The following is a 24,157-nucleotide window of genomic DNA, read 5'->3' on the forward strand; positions in this document are numbered from 1 at the left end:
TCATGGCTCATAGAAATATATAGGTATGTCCCATAGATGTTATGCTGCACGTATATGTGTATTGAAAGAATATATGACCAAAATCGTAAGGTAAGTAGTGAATTAATAAAGTGTCAGTGCACTTTAGTAGTGGACCACTACCCCCAGGAAGAAGCTACGTTGCGAAACGCGCGTCGGGGTTCATTCCCACACCGCAGCCCTCTTGCCAGCAGGTAGTTATATGATATTGAGTGCTCGTATTATTTTTCATTGCTCTTGCGTTGTCCCTTTATTATTGTCCACAGGCCTGATGGTCAATCCTGTGCATGCACTGACACTTTATTAATTCACTACTTACCTTACGATTTTGGTCATATATTCTTTCAATACACATATACGTGCAGCATAACATCTATGGGACATACCTATATATTTCTATGAGCCATGATATCTATCTATATAGAATTAATTTCAGTGATATTTGCTAGTACAAATCCTGAGCCTGCTGTTGCATAGAATTTTATCGTATATTTAGTACAAGTTCATTATGTCTATATGTATATGCTTGGTTATTTGACCTTTATGTGGACTGCTGTGGGGCCACTCTGCCTTGTTCCTATACCCTTGTTTTAATATGTGTTTGTTTAAATATTTCTTTTTGTTTTTAATTATCTTTAATAAAACAATTTGAATTTTATACTTCCTTTGCGTGGTACCTCCCTTTTCTTTTGGATATAACATCTAAAGTACAATGTGTCAAGAAAAAAAAACAGTCTCGGAATCGCAGAGATACGTTGAAGCGTTCCAGAGTTAACACACAAAGTGAAACTGGTCAGATTTAAAAAGAAAAAAAAAATTTGGCCTGGTCTTTAAGGTCAATTGGCTTGGTCACTAAGGGATTAAATATTTCCTGGTCAGTAGAAAATGGGTAATATAATGTATTTACCAATCTGGGGGGATCCTTTTCTGCACTGCTTTGCTTTTTCTTTCCCTCTGTTCACTATAGTTAATATTTTATTCCTATTTTGCAAGTTGACCAGTTGGAAATGAAATCTTTAAATATATTTTGATATAACATTATAAGCAACTTGTTATTATACGTTTTTAGAAAGGCTCCCCCGATTTTCCTTTCCTGACACCTTAACTTCTTATTTGAGATTGATATGTAGCGCTTTTTGTTGACGTATGTATTAACCCCTTAGTGACAGAGCCAAATTTTAAAAATCTGACCAATGCCACTTTATGTGGTAATAACTCTGAAACGCTTCAACAAATTCCAGTGATTTTGAAATAGTTTTTTCGTGACACATTATACTTTACGATAATGGTAAATTTAGGTTGATATGTTTTGTATTTATTTATAAAAAATATCAGAAATTTGAAAAAAAAAGTAGAAAAATTAGCAATCTTCAAACTTTGAATGATTATCCCTTTAATTCAGATAGTGATACCACAGCAAAACATTAATAAATAACTTTTCCCACATGTCTGCTTTACATTAGCACCATTTGTAAAATATTATTTTATTTTGTTAGCATTTAAGGAAGTTTAAAAATGTAGCAGTAAATTTTACTTTTTTTTCATGGAAATTTACAAAATTATTTTTTTAGGGACCTATCCAGGTTTGAAGTGAGTTTAGGGGCCCTATATATTGGAAAACCCCCAAAAGTGATACTATTTTAAAAACAGCACCCCTGGACATATTAAAATTTGTCATCACATAGTTAATTAACCCTTCAGGTGATTTTAAGGAATTAATGCAAAGTGACATGACAGGAATAAAAAAGTACATTTTTACCACCTAAATGTCGGTGACTTTTGAACAGTTTATTACAGCCGTCAGACTCTAAGGCCGCTATTTGCTCGTGAATTGCCATGGCAAACATCAGGACCACACAATCATGATTTCAGGGTGCCGATGGGGATAAAGAGGGAGAATCCACACTCTTTGAAACATTTCTATGATATAGTCATTGTTGACAGCAGCATCTAAGGGGTTAAACAGATATGGACGGTGCTAATGCTGATCGTGGCTGATACAGCAAGTTGTCAGCTATAGTGTACAGCCCACAGCTGCTGGATTGTCACCTGTATGGGACTGCTAGTCTCTATCTCAGTTCAGTTAAAAGACGTATAGACTGTCATTAAGGGGTTAAGAGGGCTGGCTGAGTCATTTCGAAAGGGAAGCTAGCGCTCCAGTCAGTCAATCATAAATTGGGCTAAGTTACCTATTGAAATGAGACATTTGGCCAACCCCCTTCATATTCTTAACTGGTAACTTGCTAACACAGTAAATAATAAAGCACTTGGCACTCAGAGATTCATTTGCAAAAAAAACGTGAAAGTTTTTGTTTATTTGTGCGACCAGTTCAGAAGTGTTTAAACGTTTTCGGTCATAAGACCTTCATCAGAAACATTTCTCATGAAACTGGAGGCAAGGACAGCGCAATATACAGGCCTCAAAGACCCATATACATGTATGAAAGACCTGGCAAAGACCACCTCGGGGGTCCTGGAGGATATGTGAGAAGGAGAGCGCACTGGGAGAGCAAAAAACCGCTGCAGGAAATGGCGCCTATAGATCCAGGTCCGGGGTGCCGAGGTGCTGAGGGGCCGGTGTAGCCAGAAGCGGCTCCTCCAGGACCCCCGAGGTGGTCTTTGCCAGGTCTTTCATACATGTATATGGGTCTTTGAGGCCTGTATATTGCGCTGTCCTTGCCTCCAGTTTCATGAGAAATGTTTCTGATGAAGGTCTTATGACCGAAAACGTTTAAACACTTCTGAACTGGTCGCACAAATAAACAAAAACTTTCACGTTTTTTTTGCAAATGAATCTCTGAGTGCCAAGTGCTTTATTATTTATATACGGGTTGGATACCCTACTTGTGCACCACCAAGGAACCTTGAGTGCCGTGGATCATTTATATACTTGCTAACACAGTAAGTTATTTAAAATTTCGAACCCAAACTATGATTGTAGCTGTCAGGGAGCTGGAGATCTCCTGCTCCCATTTTTCATTCACATATCTTGTATACATGTATTTTTTTTTTATTTTTAAGCAATTTGTAGATGTTTTTACAGTTGGATAACCCCTTTTAATATTAATTTGATCTTTTGAAATAATGAAGTCTGTTTGATATTCAGACTCCAGCACAGCGTTGTGGCCAGATCTTTCCAGGAGATGAAATTATTAAAGTGAATGATCAGGTGGTGGTAAGTAGGAATCTTTCCAAATTGTTTTGAAAATGCAGACTGGACTACTGATCAAATTTTAACTTGTAGTTCTTGCCTAGGTTGGATGGACGCAGAAGAATCTCGTGCTGAAATTACAGGAAAGACCGAACTATGTGGCGATTGTTTTAAAGAAAGTCACTATCTTCCAGTCTGAATCTCCCATATCTCCAAGCAAAAAGAAAGTACATAAAACACTCACTTCATCAACACGTTCTTCTTCACTTTTGACTGACATACCTACCTCTCCAACTAAACGACACGCAGCCTCATTGTTGGCACACAAAAGCCTTCTGCCAGCATACAGTGTGCCCACTATACATTTGAGGAATCCATTACCTTCTTTACAATCTGAGGCTAAACTTTCTTCATCTCTGGAACAATTGGAAACGACCTCACCCTCCAATATACACTTTTCTGAAGAAAATCAACAACTGTCTAGTGAGTCTTTCTCACCGACCCATAATACCTGGCCAAGTGCTGGGACTTCATCACATGGCAAACTTCCAGTAAACATTATTTTCCATTCAGCGCCTTCTCAACCTCCTTCTGAAGAACTAAGCCTCCAGAATACAATGTCTTCAACTATATATGCCAAAACTCTGACTCCAATTTCACAAATTTATCCAGAGCTGAATCCTCAAGATTTAAGGGTTGGTATATTTAGGACTTTATTTGTAGGCTATATCTTGTCCTAACCCGACTTTCTCAAAACCCCTCACTATTGCGTTTGACTTAATTGTTCGCAGGGGCTAGAGGTTCTCCGTTTCTATGATTTTCATCATGTTACATGTCAATAACTTGTATCTGAGAAAATGGTTATTGGAATAAACCATTTTAACTTCTCAAGCTCTCCGTATGATGCAGTTTTCAGAATTTGATAAATCTGTTTTTTACTACCACTACAGAGATGGTCATAGATATGATGACTTGTTTTAGCAGCCATGTTCTCTGGCTCTCTCATTATTATTCCTGTTTGTGTCAACTAAGCAGAAAAATATTCAAACACACTTATTACCTGGTTCTAGGCACATAAATTGTATTTGTTTAAACATTTTTAAGGTTGGGTCACATGTTTCGCCATCAGCACACTTATTTTGGACTGAAGCTGTGCAGGAGGAGGATCGTAAAGGTTTCGGTATATATTACTAACCGCCTAACATGATAAAATAATCATAAATGTCCTTGTTTCAATAAGACTGGTATTTTGTATGCCCGTCTTGATAAAGGCACTGCTGTAGTAAATTCTTTAAAGTGCTGTCATAAATTTCTGCTGTAATTTATGACACTTTTTACTTGTGTTTAATTGCCCTCAACATTTTGGCATGGTTCGCTAAAGGGTTCGTATTGACTTTAACCCTTTCGCGACATGCGCCGTACATGTACTGCGCATGTCGGGTCCCCTGCTTTGATGTGCGCTCCGGCGGTGAGCGCACATCAAAGTCGCGACATGTCAGCTGTTTTGTACAGCTGACATGTGCGCGCAATAGCGGCGGGTGAAATCGCTGTTCACCCGCCGCTATTAACCTGTTAAATGCCGCTGTCAAACGCAGACAGCGGCATTTAACTACCGCATCCGGCCGTGTGGCCGGAAATTACGTCATCGCCGACCCCCGTCACATGATCGGGGGTCGGCGATGCATCAGGAAGGTAACCATAGAGGTCCTTGAGACCTCTATGGTTACTGATCGCTGGTAGCTGTGAGCGCCCCCCTGTGGTCGGCGCTCACAGCACACCTGCATTTGAGCTACATAACAGCGATCTGATGATCGCTGCTATGTAGCAGAGGCGATCGTGTTGTGCCTGCTTCTAGCCTCCCATGGAGGCTATTGAAGCATGGCAAAAGTGAAAAAAAAAAGTTTTTAAAAATGTGAAAAAAATATTAAAAATATAAAAGTTTAAATCACCCCCCTTTCGCCCCATCCTAAATAAAACAATTAAAAAAAAAACAAACCTACACATATTTGGTATCGCCGCGTTCAGAATCGCCCGATCTATCAACTAAAGAAAAGCATTAACCTGATCGCTAAACAGCGTAGCGAGAAAAAAATCCGAAACGCCAGAATTACGTTTTTTTGGTCGCCGCGACATTGCGTTAAAATGCAATAACGGGCGATCAAAAGAACGCATCTGCGCCGAAATGGGATCATTAAAAACATCAGCTCGGCACGCAAAAAATAAGCCCTCACCCGACCCCAGATCACGAAAAATGGAGACGCTACGAGTATCGGAAAACGGCACTTTTTTTTTTTTTTTTTTTTTTTTTTTAAGCAAAGTTTGGAATTTTTTTTTCACCACTTGGATAAAAAATAACCTAGACATGTTAGGTGTCTATGAACTCGTAATGACCTAGAGAATCATAATGGCAGGTTAGTTTTAGCATTTAGTGAACCTAACAAAAAAGCCAAACAAAAAACAAGTGTGGGATTGCACTTTTTTTGCAATTTCACCGCACTTGGAATTTTTTTCCCGTTTTCTAGTACACGACATGGTAAAACCAATGATGTCGTTCAAAAGTACAACTCGTCCAGCAAAAAATAAGCCCTCACATGGCCATATTGACGGAAAAATAAAAAAGTTATGGCTCTGGGAAGGAGGGGAGCGCAAAACGAAAACACAAAAACGAAAAAGGGCCGCGGCATGAAGGGGTTAAGGATTCTTAGTGCCAATAGGTGGCCCAAGAGTTCTAGTCCTCTTCTCTCTAAAGAGACAATTCACATTCTCTTCAACATTGATATTGCAATACTGAGAAGCAAATATGGAATTATGGAACTAGATTTAGTAGAATTGAGTATGAACACCATGGGCAGAAATATATGCATTTACACGCCACAGCATGAAATTACGGTAGGTTGTTAATGGTTGGCTAATCTTCTGCCACGCTGAATGCACTTCGGCAACCAAATCCTCAAGATCCACTGTGGCATCTCCCTTTGCAATTGCTGACCAATGACATCCCAGATGTGCTCTGTGATAGACCAGTCCAGATGCACTGCAGGCTATTGTAGCACATCTAGGCCAGAAAGCTGCTCACACTAGCACATGCAATATGCAGCCTGAAACTTCATTAAAATGGTCTTACCACTGATTCCCCACTAAATCCATGCAACGCTGAGCTGTATTTGGAATGAAGACTAAAAGGGGCCCTTCTACCACACATCCTGCACCATAATATTAAGAAGCTGCCCAATGTGACATTCGCTCGTGAATGCCTTTTTCTGGTGTTGCCAACATGATCTCAGGACAAAGCTATGGTTATCATTGCATCCAAGTCAAAAACGGGACTCCTCACTGAAGAGGATATACCTCCATTGCAGTCTTTCTTCTTTTCAGAGTGGTGTAGAGAGGTCAATGAGGCACCTGTTCTTGAATGTATGGCTTGTAGCCCATTGTCATGTCAATGCCTTCTCATGGTTTGTGTAGACAAAGACCCCTTAGGTTTCATACGTGATGTTCGGTATGTTTGCGGACTTGTCTCCCATCAATCACATCTGTAAGGGCATTAGTCAGTAATAACCTCATTGTTATCATGGCAAGCGTGAGTGTGAGTATTTCTGCGCTTCAATACTGAATAAGTTGAGGTGTTTGAAAATTTAGTTCCCAATTTTCCATCATTTGCGTATTAACATGCCAGGATTCCACCGAAAACTCCCTTGAGGAATCCATGCCGTAAGTGGACACCGGCATTTAACACTGGTTGTTTTGGTGGGATGAGAACATACAGCAGAATGGCAAAATAAATCCCCATAACATGGTGTTCCCTGAGGTCACCAATACCAGCTGCGTGTTTTTGGCATGGGGGTGATTTATTAGTATTTCTATGGCTGTTGAACACATGCAGGTTTTGTTGAGACTGAGGAAGCTAAAAATCGACAGAATAGAGAGAACATAGAACAGATTTTCAGATTTTACTTTGACTCCATTTTTAATCTATGCAAGGTTATTCTGTAATTACAGCACAAGCGATCCTTACATGATAAGCTCTGATGACAAAATTAAAACAGAAAAAAACTTTGCTTTCATTGGTTGTTTTTTTTCCTGTAGGTTTGAGAATAAAACATACATATTTATAAAATAATGTTTAATAATATTTACAAAATTATATAATAAGAGTCATAAATACGTTTCCAATGAGGACTGTTTACTGTGTGATTAGGGTCTGTCAGACAGAATGACTCTCATGGGGATCTCCTTGGAAAGTGGTCGCCTGGTCTGGGGCACAATGTCTGGTTATGGGTCGGATTCATAGCTGTCCGATTAGCATGATGATCACAGTACACTCATCATGTGCAGCAAGCATAATTAGAACTTTCTTTTATTACAATTTGTGCTTTTACATTTTTTTTTACAATGTTTTTCTTCTTCCAGGATGTCTCTCGTCCAAGGAGTGGGTCTTACTCTAGCTCAGAATCTGCAGTCAGGTAACATAAATGAACATAGATGTTAATTTCCTTCTGATTCCCTTTACTGTGTGCAGCACCCAAGAGGCACTCTCACTAAATAGTGTTCTCTAAACCTGTGTTATTGTGCATGGAATGTAGTGTAAGTGTGCTTGTATGTTCGTCAATCACAGTCTTCCCTGGTTTCCAGCGCCGCTCAGTTCATCTTCTCACTCCGTGATTATATTACCGCACATATACTAATCACATTTACCTAGGTTTAGGGAATACAGCTTTTTGTGAGCGTGCTTCTTTAACCCCTTCATGAACCATAACTTTATTTTCCCGTTAACATAGCCATGTGAGGGCTTCTTTTTAGTGGAATGAGTTGTACATTTGAGTAACGCCATACATTCTTCCTCATAGTGTACTGGCAAATGGGTAAAAAAAAATTGCAAGTGCACTGAAATTGCAATAAAAGTGCAATTTCACATTTTTTTTTATTTACTATGTTTACTATAAGGTAAAACTGGCATGGCAATATAATTCTCCAGGTGGTGAAAAAGAATTATTTTCGTCACCATTTTCCGAAATTCGTGACGTTGGGCTAGCTGAGATGCTTGGATTGCCTCCCATTGCATTTTATAGCAATGCTGTGGTTGCCCCCAAAAAATTAATACTGGTGTGTTTTTTTTTTTTGTTCCTTATGCAGTTTATTAATCTGATTAATTTCTTTTATATTTTGATTGGACTTTTATGAATGCAGCGAAGCCAAATGTGTATTATTTTTTTTCAATGGGGCTAAAGCACTGCTATGTATAGAGAAAATCACACTCTCCTATGAATGCCAGGCTTTCACAGGAGGATCTTGATGACCAGAACGGGGGTCATCAGCTCATAGGAGCTCTGATGGGAGAGTGGAATGATGCAACCTTCTGTCAGCGCTTTTTAAATGCTATTCGCAGCAGGATTTAGCAGGTTAACAGCCGTAAGCGGAGCATTGCTCCGTTTGTGGCTGTTAAAGGCACATGTTGGCTGATAAAATCAGCCATCATTTGCTGGTAAAGATTCGGGCTCAGTGTGTGAGTCTGCATCAATAGGCAGGGACCTGACATGAGGTAACGTTACATTGTATGTAGTTAAGGGAATCTTTCAGCATAAAATGACCAGGTACAGGTGCTCGGTGCACCCTTGGCGTGGCCAAATATTTTAGTGCACCTTCCAACTTGTGCAGAAATTTTACCTGCCTATATTCCCAGTTGACAATCAAACCACATGGGTCAGCTTCAGTCAGAGCAGAATAAATGTGGAGTAAGCGCTCCTTAATGGAGCCTTCAGGTATCTAGAATTTTACTGCATTAATCGAAGTAGAGGATATGGAGCTGTAAGAGAAATTATAACCCTGGACTAAATTTTACAAGTTTTGGCCACCATAATTATCACATAGACACAAGGTCCACTTTCCTCCAGAGCATTGTTCTGGGCATAGGTGTGGGTCCCAGCAGCCAGACCATATGAATCAGACACTTATCCTATATGCTTTAGTGGTTATGGTGTGCCATCCACATTCATATATTTAATACATTATTTTATCATATATTATATCCATCTTATTAGGACAGAAATCTCCTGATTACCCATCATGTTGAGCATTGTGTGATGAAATGGAAGACAACAAGTACATTTCTGCGTCCCTCAATTGCATTGTTAAGACAAGTGAGAGTTTGGGGCATCTCTGTTTGTGGTTATTTTGGGGGTATAGGACCGCGTACATGTTAAATGAATGTTAGCTAAACCCTACAATATTGACTGGCTCAGTTGACAGTCTATTTTGTACAGGGGAACAGACAGGTGATGTTAGGGAAGATAAGGCCCTGCTTGTCCATTTCAGACTACTGATCCTTTTTTTTTTCCTCAGGAGATAAGCCGCCACCAGAGGAGTCTGGTAGTGACTCTCTGATATAGAGAACACCAGTTCGGGTTGCAGAGCAAGCGCATCTGTGTATGACACAGTCAGGCGAGATAGCTGTCAGCCCATTGATTGGCCAAATCATCATTTGGCTGCCAACTATCTAAATGGGAGGCTTAACGTGTGCTTAAATTGTGCTATACTAGAGCCGGATAAAATATTCCACCTAGACCTCCTATGCTTTTATGTTGACAGGTTCCCATATTTTATTCAAGTAAATGTCTGTTATTTGTTTGTTATTTGTTTGCTTCTTTCAGATCATGTTTCTATAGAACATATTTGTTGTGGGTGTTAATTGTATCCTTTGTGTAGAAATGATCTGTTTTACCTTTTGTCTTATTTTAGCCTTTTGTCTGTTCCTTTTTCTACTGGAGTCCTGAGGTCTTCTGTGTCTGAAAGTAATCTCTCCAATACAGCAAATGTAGCTGTTTCTAATAAAGACGAAATCCAAGGACAAGAAGGTGAGATCTGACATTTGTACTGGAGCATTGTCCTTCATAAAATCATGGTTTCTTCAAAGATGTAGACTTTTCCTATACCGCTGCTTGATGAGTGTTTTCTAAAAATGGTCAGTAAGAAAAGTACAAAACTACGATTTCTCTCTTAAGTAAAGATTGTTATAAGAAAAAATGGCCAAAATGAAAGAGGCTGTCAACTACTAGGAGAACTCTTTTTCGATCTGAAAGTTTAAAAACACTTGTACTCGCCTCCCTTGCCGGCGCTGTTCCTGCGGTGTCGGCACTCGCAGTTCTGGGGCACTCGTGTGGTTAAGACATGTGAGCCCTGCACCCAATCAGCACTGGCGTCGCTGTCCCCTCCTTACGACATATACATAAACAAGAGGAAGTGAGCGCCAGCACTGATTGGGTGCAGGGGACAGTGACATCAACACTGATTGGGCGCAAGACTCATGTGTCATAAAAACCATACATGAGCCAATGGAAGGTCAGTGCCAGCGCTGGAGAGGTTTTTATTTTCATGAAGGCAAACATTCAAATCAAGAAGGGGTCGTTCAAGTAGTGGACAACCCCTTGGGAAAAAAAAGTTAACATTTTTAAAAATGTAACAGGCATGGTAACAAACTTTAATAATTTTTTTTTTTTTCCTTTTTTTAAGATTCAATCAAGAATTTGCAGACCACATTAATAAGTCCTAAAAGTCAAGAAGCAGATAAGAAGCAGCAGAAATCACCAAACATTGATAAAAGGGTAAGAAGCCATGCAAAACCTTTGGATGATGTATTAGGGTTTCCTCACACAGCCGTATATTCTCTCATGCAAGAGAATCAGACCTATTATGCTAGTGAAGTAAACCGAAGCAAAAAAGAAAAGGATCTCTATGTATGAAAAGGAATCCAAATACATCTCCAGACCATGCGGTAGATAAATAATGACCTAAGATCCAAATATGGAAAGGGGATTTGATATTAATCAATATAAATTTTATTGCACATAAATAATTAACAGGCAAAAAAGCAGAATCAGGCAAGATTAATGATGGCTAAATGAAACCGGTGCTAACAAAGTAACATAAATGAGAAAAATAAAATAAGATAGAAATGCTGCAGCGGAAAAGAGACGCATGTGTCTCAGTGAACCCCCCGCACCGGGAAGAAAAGTATCTGCAAAAAGAAATTCACAAACTAGACCAATAGGTCTGGTAGAAATGCAAGGCTACCATGTGTGGACAATTTAGCCTATAGGTATCAAAGGCTGAGCATGTAGGAGTCAAATATCATCTCGGCCTAAAGGTATCAACTTATAATTGAAGCGGTTACAGACACCAGTGACATCTGGTATTGAATCACAAGACAATGCAAGAAATTACATTACCTTGGGCCATGGTGTACAGGGATACAGGCGGAGGGGTGCATTTCTGTAGCGATGACAGCCCTCCTACTGGCGTCTACCACGTACTGGGCACTACAATGGCAGTTCTCAATTTTCACTCAGCAACATCAACCGCTGCTTGTGTAACGCCCGGGAGACCGAGGTACCCAGCACCAGATCAATGAGGTCCGTCTCTTGAGGGGGATGTCACTAGTGGCTTGACCAGGTGCTGTGGCCTCAGGCGATGCACAGTATAAGGGATATCATGAAGGAACAGACACTTACTTGATCAGCAGCAGGTCCTCTCAGCTGTGATGACCCCGATCCTGGATCGATGGCTATTGTCCAAATGAAAGACTGAAGCGCTGAAACGTTTAACCAGTTTACTTCAACAAAAAGGGATTTGTGACCAACACTGTCACCGGAGTCTGTATAAGAATTCTGAATTACTCTGACCCTGTCAGGATTTCCACCTCTTCTTATGCGCAGTTTTTGTATGGCCCTGCTGCTGTATGTGAACTGGCTGCCGGCCCAATCTGTCTCTTCTATGCTCTAGTTCGACGAACAACCCGAGTCCTTTTTGTCGGCTTACCCCCTCTGGGAGTACCGCTGAACTCTGTGTCTGTTGCTGCGTCTTACCCTGGTGAAGCTGATATCACCTCACTTCCTTCCGGTTGCTGTATTATATGTAATGAATATAGCCACGGATCCGGTATCTGTCTCTGCGCCTATTCTGGGTAGAGGTTATTGCTACCCGGTTCTCACAATGTCCTTTTTTCTCTATTCCTCTTTTCCTACTATGGGTATTACGGGCCTATAATCCGTCATAGGGCTGTTAGGAGTTCAGTTATACGACCTCTCACTTTCAGCTCCTCAACCCAACTGCCAGTCTTTTTCTCAGACCAGAATAGATCAAGGGGAGTCTCTGGAGCTCCCCCTTCTGGCCGGAGATGGTAGTGCAGTCTTGCTATTCTAGTATTTGTATTTGGTGTCAATAACTATTTTTGTGGCAAATACCCCTAGGGGCGCCACATCTGCTTCTGGAAAATACCCATGGAGACAAAATTGTCACTACATCTGTAGATAAATTCCCAAAGGTGTATAATTTCCAAAATGTGGTCACTTTAGGGGGAATTCTGCTCTTCTAGCACTTAGGGGCTCTGTATATGGAGTCTGCAAACTATTTTATCAAAACCTGCATTCCAGGAGGAAAATAGCGCTCCATCCCTCCCGAATCTCACCGCATGGCTGAGCAATTCTGTGCAGCCAAATATGGGGTAGTTCCTCATTCAGCAGAAATTGTGGGACAAATTTTGGTGTCATTTTCACCCATTTCCCAGTGTGAAAATTTAAAATCTGGGGCTAAAAATTTTTTTTTGCTGGTAAAAGTGTAATTATTTTTTCTTAACTGTGCAATGGTATAAAATTCTGTGATACACCTGTGGTAATATGCTTGATTTAAAAATTCCCCTACAGTTCCCCAACTTAATTTTCTCACAGCTATTGAGGCCTTATAAATTAGTAGATATTTGATAATGACAAAATGAGGGCTGCTCTGCTAGGATATGAGACATGGCTTAGTGTTGGGTAAGTGTGGGGTCCTAGTAGCTGGTGTCTGCCACTCCTGGGGCTGAGATCCTGAAAAAAATTATGATAAAACTGGGGGAAAGGTGTTGATTAGGGATGAGGGAATAGCTTTGGATAAGTCCTTATCCGAATAGCTATAGCACTTACTGAATAGCTGCCGCAGGAACCCGGATACCTGGAGCGCTCCGATAACCAGCTGCATGTGTCAAGGTTGTGTGACAGTAACAACACAAGCATGGAGAACCCAACACCCTATCACACAGCCGTCACACATGCAGCTGCGGCGCCGAACAGCTGATTATCGGGAGTGATCCAGGTATCCGGGTTCCTGGTGCAGCTATTCGGATAAGGAGTTATCTGAAGCTATTCGCTCATCCCTAGTGTTAATGAAAAGACCTTACAGGCATACCTTGATCAGTATACATAGCTGCTTATTTTATGAATTCATCTGGAATGAAGGGTACGCCTTTAATTTCCATTGCAATTAATTTGTTGTATTCATTCATAGGTTCCAGGAGGACTACCACAAAGTCAGAAAGGTGATTATATTACTATCACTGGCACTCCTACATATTGGAAATTCATAATTTAATATGTATTAATAGCTGTGAATATCATTCAGAACACAATTTATAAAAATATTTAAGATGTCCTAAAATGTGTGGATAAATGTAAAAACCAATTGTTTAACAGAAGAATACTTGTCTTGTAAAGTACTAAGTTTTAGAATTAGTAATACTGCTTTGTCGGACACTTACTATGTCTATAATTACTATTTGAATGTGTGCCTCTTAAAACCTAGGTATTATAACCAAGCTTAGTCGTAGGCGGGTGTCCTGCAAGGACTTGGGTAGCCCTGATTGTGATGGATGGCTGTGGCAGAGAAAAGAAAATGTTGGCTTCATGTCCCAAAAGTGGAAACGTTGCTGGTGTGTTCTTAAGAAAGATCGATTGTACTGGTACAGCTCACCACAGGTATACACGGCACTAAGTAGATGAATACTTTGTAATTATGTAGCTTTAGTCACTATTAAAACTCATTGACCTTTAGAAGAACTGATATTGTGATGTTTTGAAAGCCCTTTATGTGCATGTGTGTTTTCTGTCTTTGTCCCTTTGTGCTGATTACATACAATAACATCCAGCCAACTATATGTTATAATTCTGCTAAGAACAGTAAAGTGTTAATATAATAAAATAACCATTCCCGTAGAGGTTTGTTCCCAAAAATTGATGTAATAGTGAGTCATGGAGATTGTGGATTCACAGAAGCAGTGACTGTTTGGTAATTAGTAGTGATGAACATGATTGGATAAGGTGTTATCGAGCATGCTCGGTTGGTAATGAAGTGTCTTCGGCGTGCTTGAATAGTACCTTCGGGTCCCATCAGCTGCATGTCTCATGGCTGTTCGTCAGCTACAACACATGCAGGGATTGCCTAACAGCAATAATCAAATAAATGCAGTCTTCCATATGGGTAAAGTCCCCCCAGAAAATGCACCCAAGCCCTGCAACAGACGCCATCTCAATCTGTTTCTGATTTCTTTGCGCCATTGCCTGATAACACACTGGCTGCTGAGAGTGAAGCACAACCTGCACAAGAGGAGATATCAAACTTGGCACGATCCTCCATCCAGATCAAAACTCCACACAAACAAGCACGGAGCCTGAAATTCAGAAGACACTGCTGAAGGCTGTGCAACCTGATTGTCCTCGAAATTCATGACTGACTGACACTGAACCTTGTAAGAACTTAAAGTCATAATTTTTGCTCATCTGAGTTGCACAAAAATGTTGCGACATTTCAAGTTTTATACCAGAATTCTTCCAAAAACAGCTTGATGAATCTGGCAATTTATTCCCACATTAGTTGATCTCGTATTAAATCTATCTTCTGACTCCCAGCCATCTTAGACCAGTCCAATAACTGAGGCGAGTCAGTGCCCTAGTCCCTATTCTAAGAAATCCTATATCACCTCCAAGGCAAGGACTGCTTTGCTTTAATGGGGTTGTCTGGTCACACCATATTGATGACCTATCCATGTAATAGGTCATCAGTATAAGATCAGTGGGGGTCTGTCACCTGATTAACTATTATTTGCAATGACAAGTTTATAAATGTTAAAAAAATAAATTAAAATGTATGCAAATTGTAGTGATACAGTTTTACCACAGACATAAAGTACAAAGTGTCATGAAAAAGACTCGTTCACAGAAATATGTAGCGGCATTCCAGACGTATTACCATATATAAAGTGATACCGAAGTATCGAAAAATCTAACCTTGTCAGGAAGGTGGAAGGGGTTAAAGAAATCTTGTATAAACATAAACCGTTTTTATTTGGTGTCTTTGTCTTCTAGGAGGAAAAGGCTGTGGGACTGCTAAATATTTCTGTATATAGTTTGGAAAAACCTCCGGAGGCAAAATCCAAAAAAAAGTAGTAAGTATTAAAGTAATTTTAGAAAGCCATCTTTAAAATATAACTAAAAGCCAATTTAGGGGGTTTATATTCTTGTTTCTTCCAGTGAATTTCAGCTCTCCCACCCAACTTCCAAGCAATTTGTATTTGCCGCAGACAAGCTGACTGACATGGAAATGTGAGTGCATCAACCAATATCTTGTTAATTCCTGGTTTTTAAAGCTATTTTCTGTGAGCTTGGTGTTGACTATGAAAACCATACCTTTAAGGGGGTTCTCTGTAAATGTAAAAAAGAAAGGCATTATAAATAAATTCCTAAGTACTTTAATTTAGCAAATAATTGTTTTGTCAGGCTGGTGTGGGCAAGTGCGGGCAGGTGACGCTGGTGCTGCCAAGCTCTAAGTCTGAGCATTCGCTGGCCCCGGCGGCCATATACCCGGAGGCCACCGCATTGCAGAAATGGATGTGCAGGGCCTCTGGGCTTTCACAAAATGCCGGCGGAACCCCCTGCACCACCGCCGAGCCTGCCGCACCTGCTGCTCCAGCCTGGGAAGGGAGTGTGATCATTGTGTGGCAGCGTCTGACCGGGACCGCCACAGAATCGCCCGACTCTTGCTGCCGCCACAGTATTTGTAAGTATATTCAAACTATAAGACGCACCCCCATTTTCCCAAGGAAAGTGCACCTTTATAGTCCGAAAAATACCATTTTAAATATGGAGGAAAAATGTGATCTGGCTGAATACTGCTCTGCGGATAATAATCTTGCCACCATGTACACAACTGCAGCATAAATGCTTCCCACAGAGCCACTATGGAAAACTGAAAACGTTCAATTTTTTTGAATTCAATTTGTAAACTGTGCAAGGGCTTTTAAAAGTGCGTTAATCACAAAATAATCTCCCTTGCCAGTATCTTTCTCTATGGTTTCCTTTTTCTCTCATTTGCAGGTGGTTAACTTCTCTCTTAAAAACACTGCAGAAATACAAAGCTCCACAAAGTTCAAGCCATTCGCGAGAGGAAGGTATTTATTTTTGATATACATAGTGGTGTATAATTGATGGGGGAAGTGCAATATTACAAAAACTTAGTTTAACCCCTTAACGACACTGCTGTGCATTAAAACGGTGTCCGCTAAGGGGCCTTATTCCTTTATCGCCGTTTTAAAACGGTGATCAGGATTAAGGTTATGGCCACCCCAGAGTCCGCAAATCTCCGGGGTTTCAGCTACCAGGGGCGTCTGAGACCCGGAAGAACACGATCAGGGCCAGATTTTCCAGTCCCTGATCACGTAAGAAAAAAGCGTGTCTGCTATTAATCATTTCACTCTCTTCTGACATGATATACATGTCCACAAGGCCTACCTTAGTCCGATTAATTTTTTTTGTTATTTTTTTGTTTTTCATTCTTTGTGGTTGGTGTTAGGGCTGAGGCCTGTAGGGTTAGTGCTTTATTGTTGGGGTTCGGGCATGGGCTTGGCCTTATTGTTGAGGTTGGACTTATTGCTGGGGTTGGGATTAGGTCGATATGACAACTAGTGTTGATTACAAGTGCATGCTAGTGGAGCTTGCATCGGGATGCTCGGGTATGCACAGAGTATCATGGGTAATTTAGTCTCCACTTTGAATGTTTCGCCGCTGTTAGACAACCAAAAATAAAACTTTTTTTTTTTTTGGGTGTCTAACAGCCATGAAACATGTGAAGTGGTTACTCAAACATGTTGCTTTAGCACCCGCGATACTTGGTGCATACCAGATGCAAGCGAGACATATTCAATATGACTACCTAAAGTTCTTAATGGGGGGGGTCTGCTGTTTGGGTGCCTTGGGGGACCTGCAAATGTGACATGTCGCCTGCAATCCGTTCCGAGCCTTTCCTTTTGCCAAATAGAACTTTTTGACTGTGAATGCGGCAATACCCCACATGTAAAGTGGGTAACAAACTGTGGGGGTCCACTTTTTAGTAGTTCCTCTTGCAAAAGTAAGAAATTTGGGGCTAAAGCAAGATTTTAGAGGTAAAATTATTATTTTTTCATTCCACTTTGCATTCATTCCTTTTGTAGCAACTGAAGGATTATTTTTTTCCCAACAACAGTTTTAGGCAATGTGCACACGTTGCGGATTTGCCTGTGGAATTTTCTGTGCGGATTCTGCAACTCTTGGCAGAAAATGCAGGTCAATATCTGTTTGTTTTTTAAGCGGATTTTGTGCGTTTTTGTTGCGGATTCTGTGCGGATCTCATGCATTTTTACCCCTGCGGATTTCTATTATGGAATGGGTGCAGAACCGCTGCAGATCCGCACAAAAGAAGTGACATGCTCTTTCTTTTAATCCACAGCTTCTCCGTGCGGAGTTTTCCGCACCATTAGCACAGCATTTTTTTTTGCCATTGATTTACATTGTACTGTAAATCACTTGAGGATCTGCATCGTTTCTGCGTGGAAAAAAACGCTGCAGCATGTGCACATAGCCTTAAAGTATGTGAGGGGTATGGTTTTTAAAATGGTATCACTTTTGGGGAGTTTCCCATATATAAACCCCCCTCTAAGTCCTGTCTCCCTGTGGGTCATGGCACCCACAGCCCATAAACGTAAAATCTGCACTATAATATGATACTCCTTCACTTCTGAGTTTTGCACTGTGCCTTCAAAAGTAGTTCTCGGTTTACATGTAGGGTATTGGCATACTTAGGAGAAATTGCACAACAAACCGAGAGGTCCATTTTTTCCTATTGGCCCTTATAAAAATAAAAAAATTGGGGGTAAAAATTTAATTATACTTTCTTCACCTCCCAATGGTATAAATTTGTGAGGCACATGTTAGTGCCAACATGCTTACTGCACCCCAAGATGAATTCATTGAGAGGTGTAGTTTGTAAAATTATGTTACTTATGAGGGGGTTCTGCTGTTCTGATGCCTTCCAGAGGCTCCACCAATTTGACATGGCACCCTCAAACAATTCCAGCAAAATCTAAACTCCAATTCATTCGCTTCTTCCCTTCTGAGTTTTGCACTGTGCCTCAAAAGTATTTTTTCACCATATATGTGGTATCTTTGTACTCTGGAGAAATTGCACAATATATTGTATTGTCCATTTTCTCCTGTTACCCTTCTAAAAATGAAAAATTTGGGGCAAATCCAACATTTTTGCGTGAAAAATATATTTTTTTCATTTTCAAAGTTCAACGTTATTATAAACTTCTACCTGTGGGTTTAATGTGCTCCCACACATCTAAATACATTCCTTGAGGGGTCTAGTTTCCAAAATGGGGTCACTTGTAAAGGGTTTCCACTGTTCAGGCACATCAGGGGCTCTCCAAACGTGCCATGGCGTCCGCACTCTTTTTTTTTTTTTTCTTTTAAATTAGTTTATTAAACCACAAAAAAGCAAGTCTACATACACAGTTTACAAATATCCAGGTCAGTACAAATACACTCATCGTGATAGTTTCCATTAATATAAATCTCAATACATAGACCGGATCATATGAACTCAAGATATTGCAGTATGTCTCGAATACTGAAAACCCTAAAACTATTTTACTGCCAAAACAATCCCCATCATATTAATAAAGTAATACTGAAGCGCAGCGTGAGCAACGTACATTTCACCTTGAGCTCTATCATATTGGATCTAGGCCGTTAACCGCGTGATGACATAGTGAGGTACGACGAGTTCCATAAATCCCAAATCTTATAACATTTCTCTAAACAGCCTCTATTCTGATATATAAGGTTCGTTCGTATGGTATGATTGAATTTACCAGCTCTATCCAGGCCCTGAGAGATGGATGTGTAGTGCCCATCCAGCGTAAGGCTATTAATTTCCTTGCCAGGAAAAGTGTCTCTCTTAGGCTACGTTCACATTTGCGTTGTGCGCCGCAGCGTCGGCGACGCAACGCACAACGCAAACAAAAACGCAGCAAAACGCATGCACAATGCTGCGTTTTGCGACGCATGCGTCCTTTTTTGGTTGATTTTGGACGCAGCAAAAATGCAACTTGCTGCGTCCTCTGCGCCCGGACGCGTGCGCCGCAGTGACGCATGCGTCGCAAAACGCAAGTGCAACGCATGTCCATGCGCCCCCATGTTAAATATAGGGGCGCATGATGCATGCGGCGACGCTGCGGCGCAGACCGCAAATGTGAACGTAGACTTAAGAAGATTTGAACGTGGTGCCCCCACATCTCTTCCTCTAATACCCCAAATAAACATACTAACGGAGTCAGAGGGATGGGAATATGTACAAGGGAGGTCAACAACGAAGTTACCTCCTCCCAAAAAGATAGAACAACTGGACATTCCCATATCATGTGTATAAAATCTGCCTCCCCTGCACGGCATCTGAGGCATTCTGAGGATTGAGACCATCCGATTTTGAATAGTCGTAACGGGGTTAGATATGATTCATGTAATATATACATTTGCATCATTTTATTGTTAGCTGAGGGGGGATACCTTAGTTGGGGACTCAAGAACCACCTCCCAGTCCTCACCTTGAAGATCAGGCACCAGGACCTTCCACTTTTCTCTGACTGGCAATAGAACAGAATCAGCACCTACGGATAACATATAAGTATATAATGCGGAGATGAGACCATGGGTCCCTGTGATTTAAGGATCCCAATCAGTGGGAAGGAAGATATTGCTTGCGTCATGTTTATGCTACGAGCATGTGACTGAATCGCCGATCTAAGTTGGAGATGGCGAAAAAATTGAGGCCTTGGTATATCATACCTAAGTTGCAGTTGGTGAAAGGACATTAAGGCACCCCGTTCATAAAGATCATTAAGCGACAAAACTCCATGTGATAGCCACAATTGAGCAGATGGGTGATTCAGTAGCCCCGGGAAGTATTCATTATTCCATAAGGGCATTTCAGCTATAATGCCATTAAAGTGGGTTACCTTTTTTACATGCCTCCAAATTAACCTCGCCAACTAAAATAGTGGTAATAGTCTAGGGGTATAAGGTCTGTTTACTTCCAAGAAACCCAACGGGCAATCAATCTTTGCTGCATGAGCCAGATGGCTCTCTGAATTTGGTAGAAAGCCCCAGGCATCCATTTTCCCAGAGCTCTAAGTTGTCCAGCTAAATAATATAAAAAAAAAATCTGGTAACGTCGCCCCTCCTAATTGCTTAGACCTATTTAAAGTAGACATTTTAAGTTTAGGTCTAGCCTTTCCCCATATAAAGGACGTAGCTAGCGAATGTAAACTTGGAAAAAAGGATCTAGGGACTGGTACTGCACTACGTTGGAGAGAGTAATTAAGCTTCGGGAGCAATATCATTTTAATCAGGTTTATGCGGCCAGAAACAGACAATGGTAATTTACTCCATATAACAAATTTGTGTTTCACGAAATCCAATAGAGGGAGAATATTAAACTTTAGATCAAGTCTACTGCATGTTGGTATAATTATTCCTAGGTATTTAAATTTAGAGACGACCGGTAATGGGGATAACACGTCAAGATGATCTGATGAGACATGGGCAAGAGGCATTAAGGCGGACTTATCCCAGTTGATATATAGTCCAGAATGCCTACCAAATCCCTCTATAATGGTGATCACATGTGGTAGGGTCTCCTCCACTTCATCCATAAATATTACCATATTTTTCGAACAGTGCCAATACTTTTGTCCACCCCCTTTTTTTATGTTTGGTGTGGAATTATATCCAATTTGGCTTTAGGACAATTCTTTTTGTGTTTTTTCATTTAACACAAATTAAATGAAGATAATAATACCAAAGAATTTGTGTTTGCAATCATTTTCAGGAAGAAACTGAGTATTATCTGACAGAATTGCAGGGGTGTCAATACTTTTGGCCATGACTGTAAGTGGGGCTGTATGAATGTTTTTGATGTTGAGGAGCTACATTTCATTGATGGTATTATGAATTCAAAGATATGCTGCTCTATATTGAAAGAGAAGATGCTACCATCAATCCTGGCCCTTGGTAGATGTGTACTTTTTCTAAATGCATGGTTCCTACAGTGAAACATGGTGGTGGCAGTGTCTTTGAGGGGCTGTATGAGTTCTGCTGGTGTCAAGGAGCTACATTTCATTGATCTCATGAATTCACAGATGTACTGCTCTGTAATGAAAAAGACAATGCTAAGTACATCTAAGGCCACTGTTGCATTTCTGAAGAAGGTGATTTCAGTGAAGGTGATTTTTTTTTTTCTGCTTGCATACAGTATATATTCCAGGTACAACAAATAGAAAATGGTTAAGAAAGTGATCTCTACAATATATATAATAATGAATGTACTAAAAGTATAGTGCCTGGTTTTCAATTCTGTAATTGTATGTAGTGACCTATTATCCTTCTCTTTAGACTGTTACAGTGAGACAGAAGCTGAAGATGATGAGCATCAAGTCCGATCACATGATATAGTGAGACTTTATCCAGTTTTCAATTTTATACAACTATTTTTGCAGACAAATTCCTGCAATCTATCTCTGACAGCATTCTGAGTAAATTCTCCTTTTCGCTTCATATGCAGGTAAAGAAGCCCTTAATACAGTCGCCATCAAAGAATATTCCACCACCAAAGCTAATATCTGCTCGTGAAGATGGAGGTGCTGAAGGGGGACAGTCTCCAAAATCCAGTAATACCCAACCATTGAAACAGTCACCTGTCAAAAATATACCTGAACCAATGCCAGTAATTCCTTGTGAAGGAGGGGCAGAAGGCGGACAAGCAGCAAAATCTAGTAAAGTCCAGTGTTATTTTGTGCTTTTACTTAAATCTTTTGCAGAATTATTTGCAATGGGTGTTGGGTACTGGATCGGTCCACATGGGCATGTGACCACCACAGCCAATCATTAAATGGGTTGTCCACTACTATATCGATGACCTATCTTTAGGACACTATCGTAGCGGACAATACCTTTTAAACTAAACACCCTTAGAATATAAAAAAAAAATGTCAGGTCTAACTTTTACAACCATTATAGAACATTAGATCATAAGGACCCCTGTTTTTCTATATTTATATCATTTTGTAAATCCGCATTGTGCAAAAAAGGGTAAAAATGTTTAAAAAAAAAAAAAGAAATGTGACCAGACCTTTCTCTATTCCTGTAGCTGAAGATGATCTTCATGTGATGATGACGTGCCTAAAACAAGGAGGTGTATCTCTTATTGGTAAGAAGACTGCAATGACACGGGATGAGTACAGGAAATCCTTCATACGCCGCAACAAAAATCCAGATATAAACCATAAAGCACACGCTCTACGTGTTCTCCAAAGCACACTGAAGGTGAGTTAGGAATACTATGATCCGCTATATTCACTAGAAGAGGTTCATGTACTCATATCTGAGAACAGGTTTGTTACTAGTATGCCCCAATATACAAAGTATATCACATTAAAATGTTAATAATAATAATAAAGTAAAATTTTGGCCTGAAAGGGAGTAGAGAACGATTGTACTACCAACATTTTGTGCCTGAAAGTTTCAAGTAGTCTTGGATAAAAATGATTACAGCAACTGATCCACATAAGTGGAGAGATAACCTGAACGTTCTGTCCCTGGCTAACCAGCCACCAGCATCATCAACTGGTAATCTAATCCTTGTGTGTTGTACCAGTTGGAGGGGCTGTAATAAAAAATAACTGTAAAATCTCCTATGCCAACTTTTCTTCATGTTATTCTGGTTAGATCAATTGTTTGCTGTGCGTGGCATGTGCTGCTTCATAACAATCTTCTGATGGATCCACTTTAAAAAAAAAGCTGTCTCTGGTTAGCCAGCCTCCTAAAACTATACATTTGTTAATGAACTCTACATTTTAATTATTTTCTGTCTTGCAGGCAAAGCTTTTGGAGTTGCAATCACTTAACCAAGTCCTGGAGAATTCAGACCTAAACTCTGCTGCATTTCAGAAATGGAAGTTTGAGCATGAACATCTGTATGGCAGACTTGGACAGAGTCCGCAGGCACAGAGAGCGGTTACTGGTAATAAGAGTGATACAAGTAATCAGGACAGCAGAGAAAGTGAAGAAAGTGACTGAGCGTTATGTACGACAGCGACCAATACTAAACATTCTCTATGTCTCACTGTTCATTTTTTTGTGATATTAAAATTCATTCTCTGTTAATCAAGATTATCCATAATAATTTTTAGTTGGACTATTGCATTTATGCAGCTCTGGCCACCAGGATCTTGCTTTGCAGACACTGCCCACCAGGATCTTGCTTTGCAGACATCGCCCACCAGGATCTTGCTTTGCAGACATCGCCCACCGGGATCTTGCTTTGCAGACATCGCCCACCAGGATCTTGCTTTGCAGACACCACCCACCAGGATCTTGCTTTGCAGACACCGCCCACCAGGATCTTGCTTTGCAGACACCGCCCACCAGGATCTTGCTTTGCAGACACCGCCCACCAGAATCTTGCTTTGCAGACACCGCCCACCGGGATCTTGCTTTGCAGACACCGCCCACCAGAATCTTGCTTTGCAGACACCGCCCACCGGGATCTTGCTTTGCAGACACCGCCCACCAGGATCTTGCTTTGCAGACACCGCCCACCAGTCCGGACTTTATTTGCTCTCCATGAATCAGTGCATCAGACCATATTGTCACTGCGTCTCTTCTTTCAGATGTAAAGATCTTATGATTGACTTTTACTAGAGTAGGCACTTTACCAAAGAAGATGGATGGATATAACTGGAATACACCGGACTACAGGAGTTTTATCTCTAATGATGTGCCATAGGCATAACGCATATACCATAAACTAATTTAT

The 24,157-nt window shown here is 40.5% G+C and overlaps 1 protein-coding gene across 1 annotated transcript in view; it reads left to right on the top strand.

Annotated features, from left to right (window-relative positions):
• Positions 1-23,505, top strand: part of CNKSR1 (connector enhancer of kinase suppressor of Ras 1) — a 75,843-nt gene extending 52,338 nt beyond the window's left edge. Inside the window, exons 8-21 of the mRNA XM_077295371.1 lie at positions 3,125-3,193; positions 3,274-3,864; positions 7,580-7,632; positions 9,905-10,020; positions 10,676-10,767; positions 13,484-13,514; positions 13,778-13,950; positions 15,337-15,416; positions 15,502-15,573; positions 16,345-16,418; positions 21,736-21,794; positions 21,905-22,115; positions 22,490-22,665; positions 23,218-23,505. Of these exons, the coding sequence (XP_077151486.1) occupies positions 3,125-3,193; positions 3,274-3,864; positions 7,580-7,632; positions 9,905-10,020; positions 10,676-10,767; positions 13,484-13,514; positions 13,778-13,950; positions 15,337-15,416; positions 15,502-15,573; positions 16,345-16,418; positions 21,736-21,794; positions 21,905-22,115; positions 22,490-22,665; positions 23,218-23,418 (1,998 nt within the window). The 3' untranslated portion in view covers positions 23,419-23,505. The remainder of the gene's footprint in view (positions 1-3,124; positions 3,194-3,273; positions 3,865-7,579; positions 7,633-9,904; positions 10,021-10,675; positions 10,768-13,483; positions 13,515-13,777; positions 13,951-15,336; positions 15,417-15,501; positions 15,574-16,344; positions 16,419-21,735; positions 21,795-21,904; positions 22,116-22,489; positions 22,666-23,217) is intronic.
• Positions 23,506-24,157: the final 652 nt, after the last annotated feature.

This window comes from Ranitomeya variabilis, chromosome 3 (genome assembly GCF_051348905.1).
Source record: "Ranitomeya variabilis isolate aRanVar5 chromosome 3, aRanVar5.hap1, whole genome shotgun sequence".
Lineage (NCBI taxonomy): Eukaryota > Metazoa > Chordata > Amphibia > Anura > Dendrobatidae > Ranitomeya > Ranitomeya variabilis.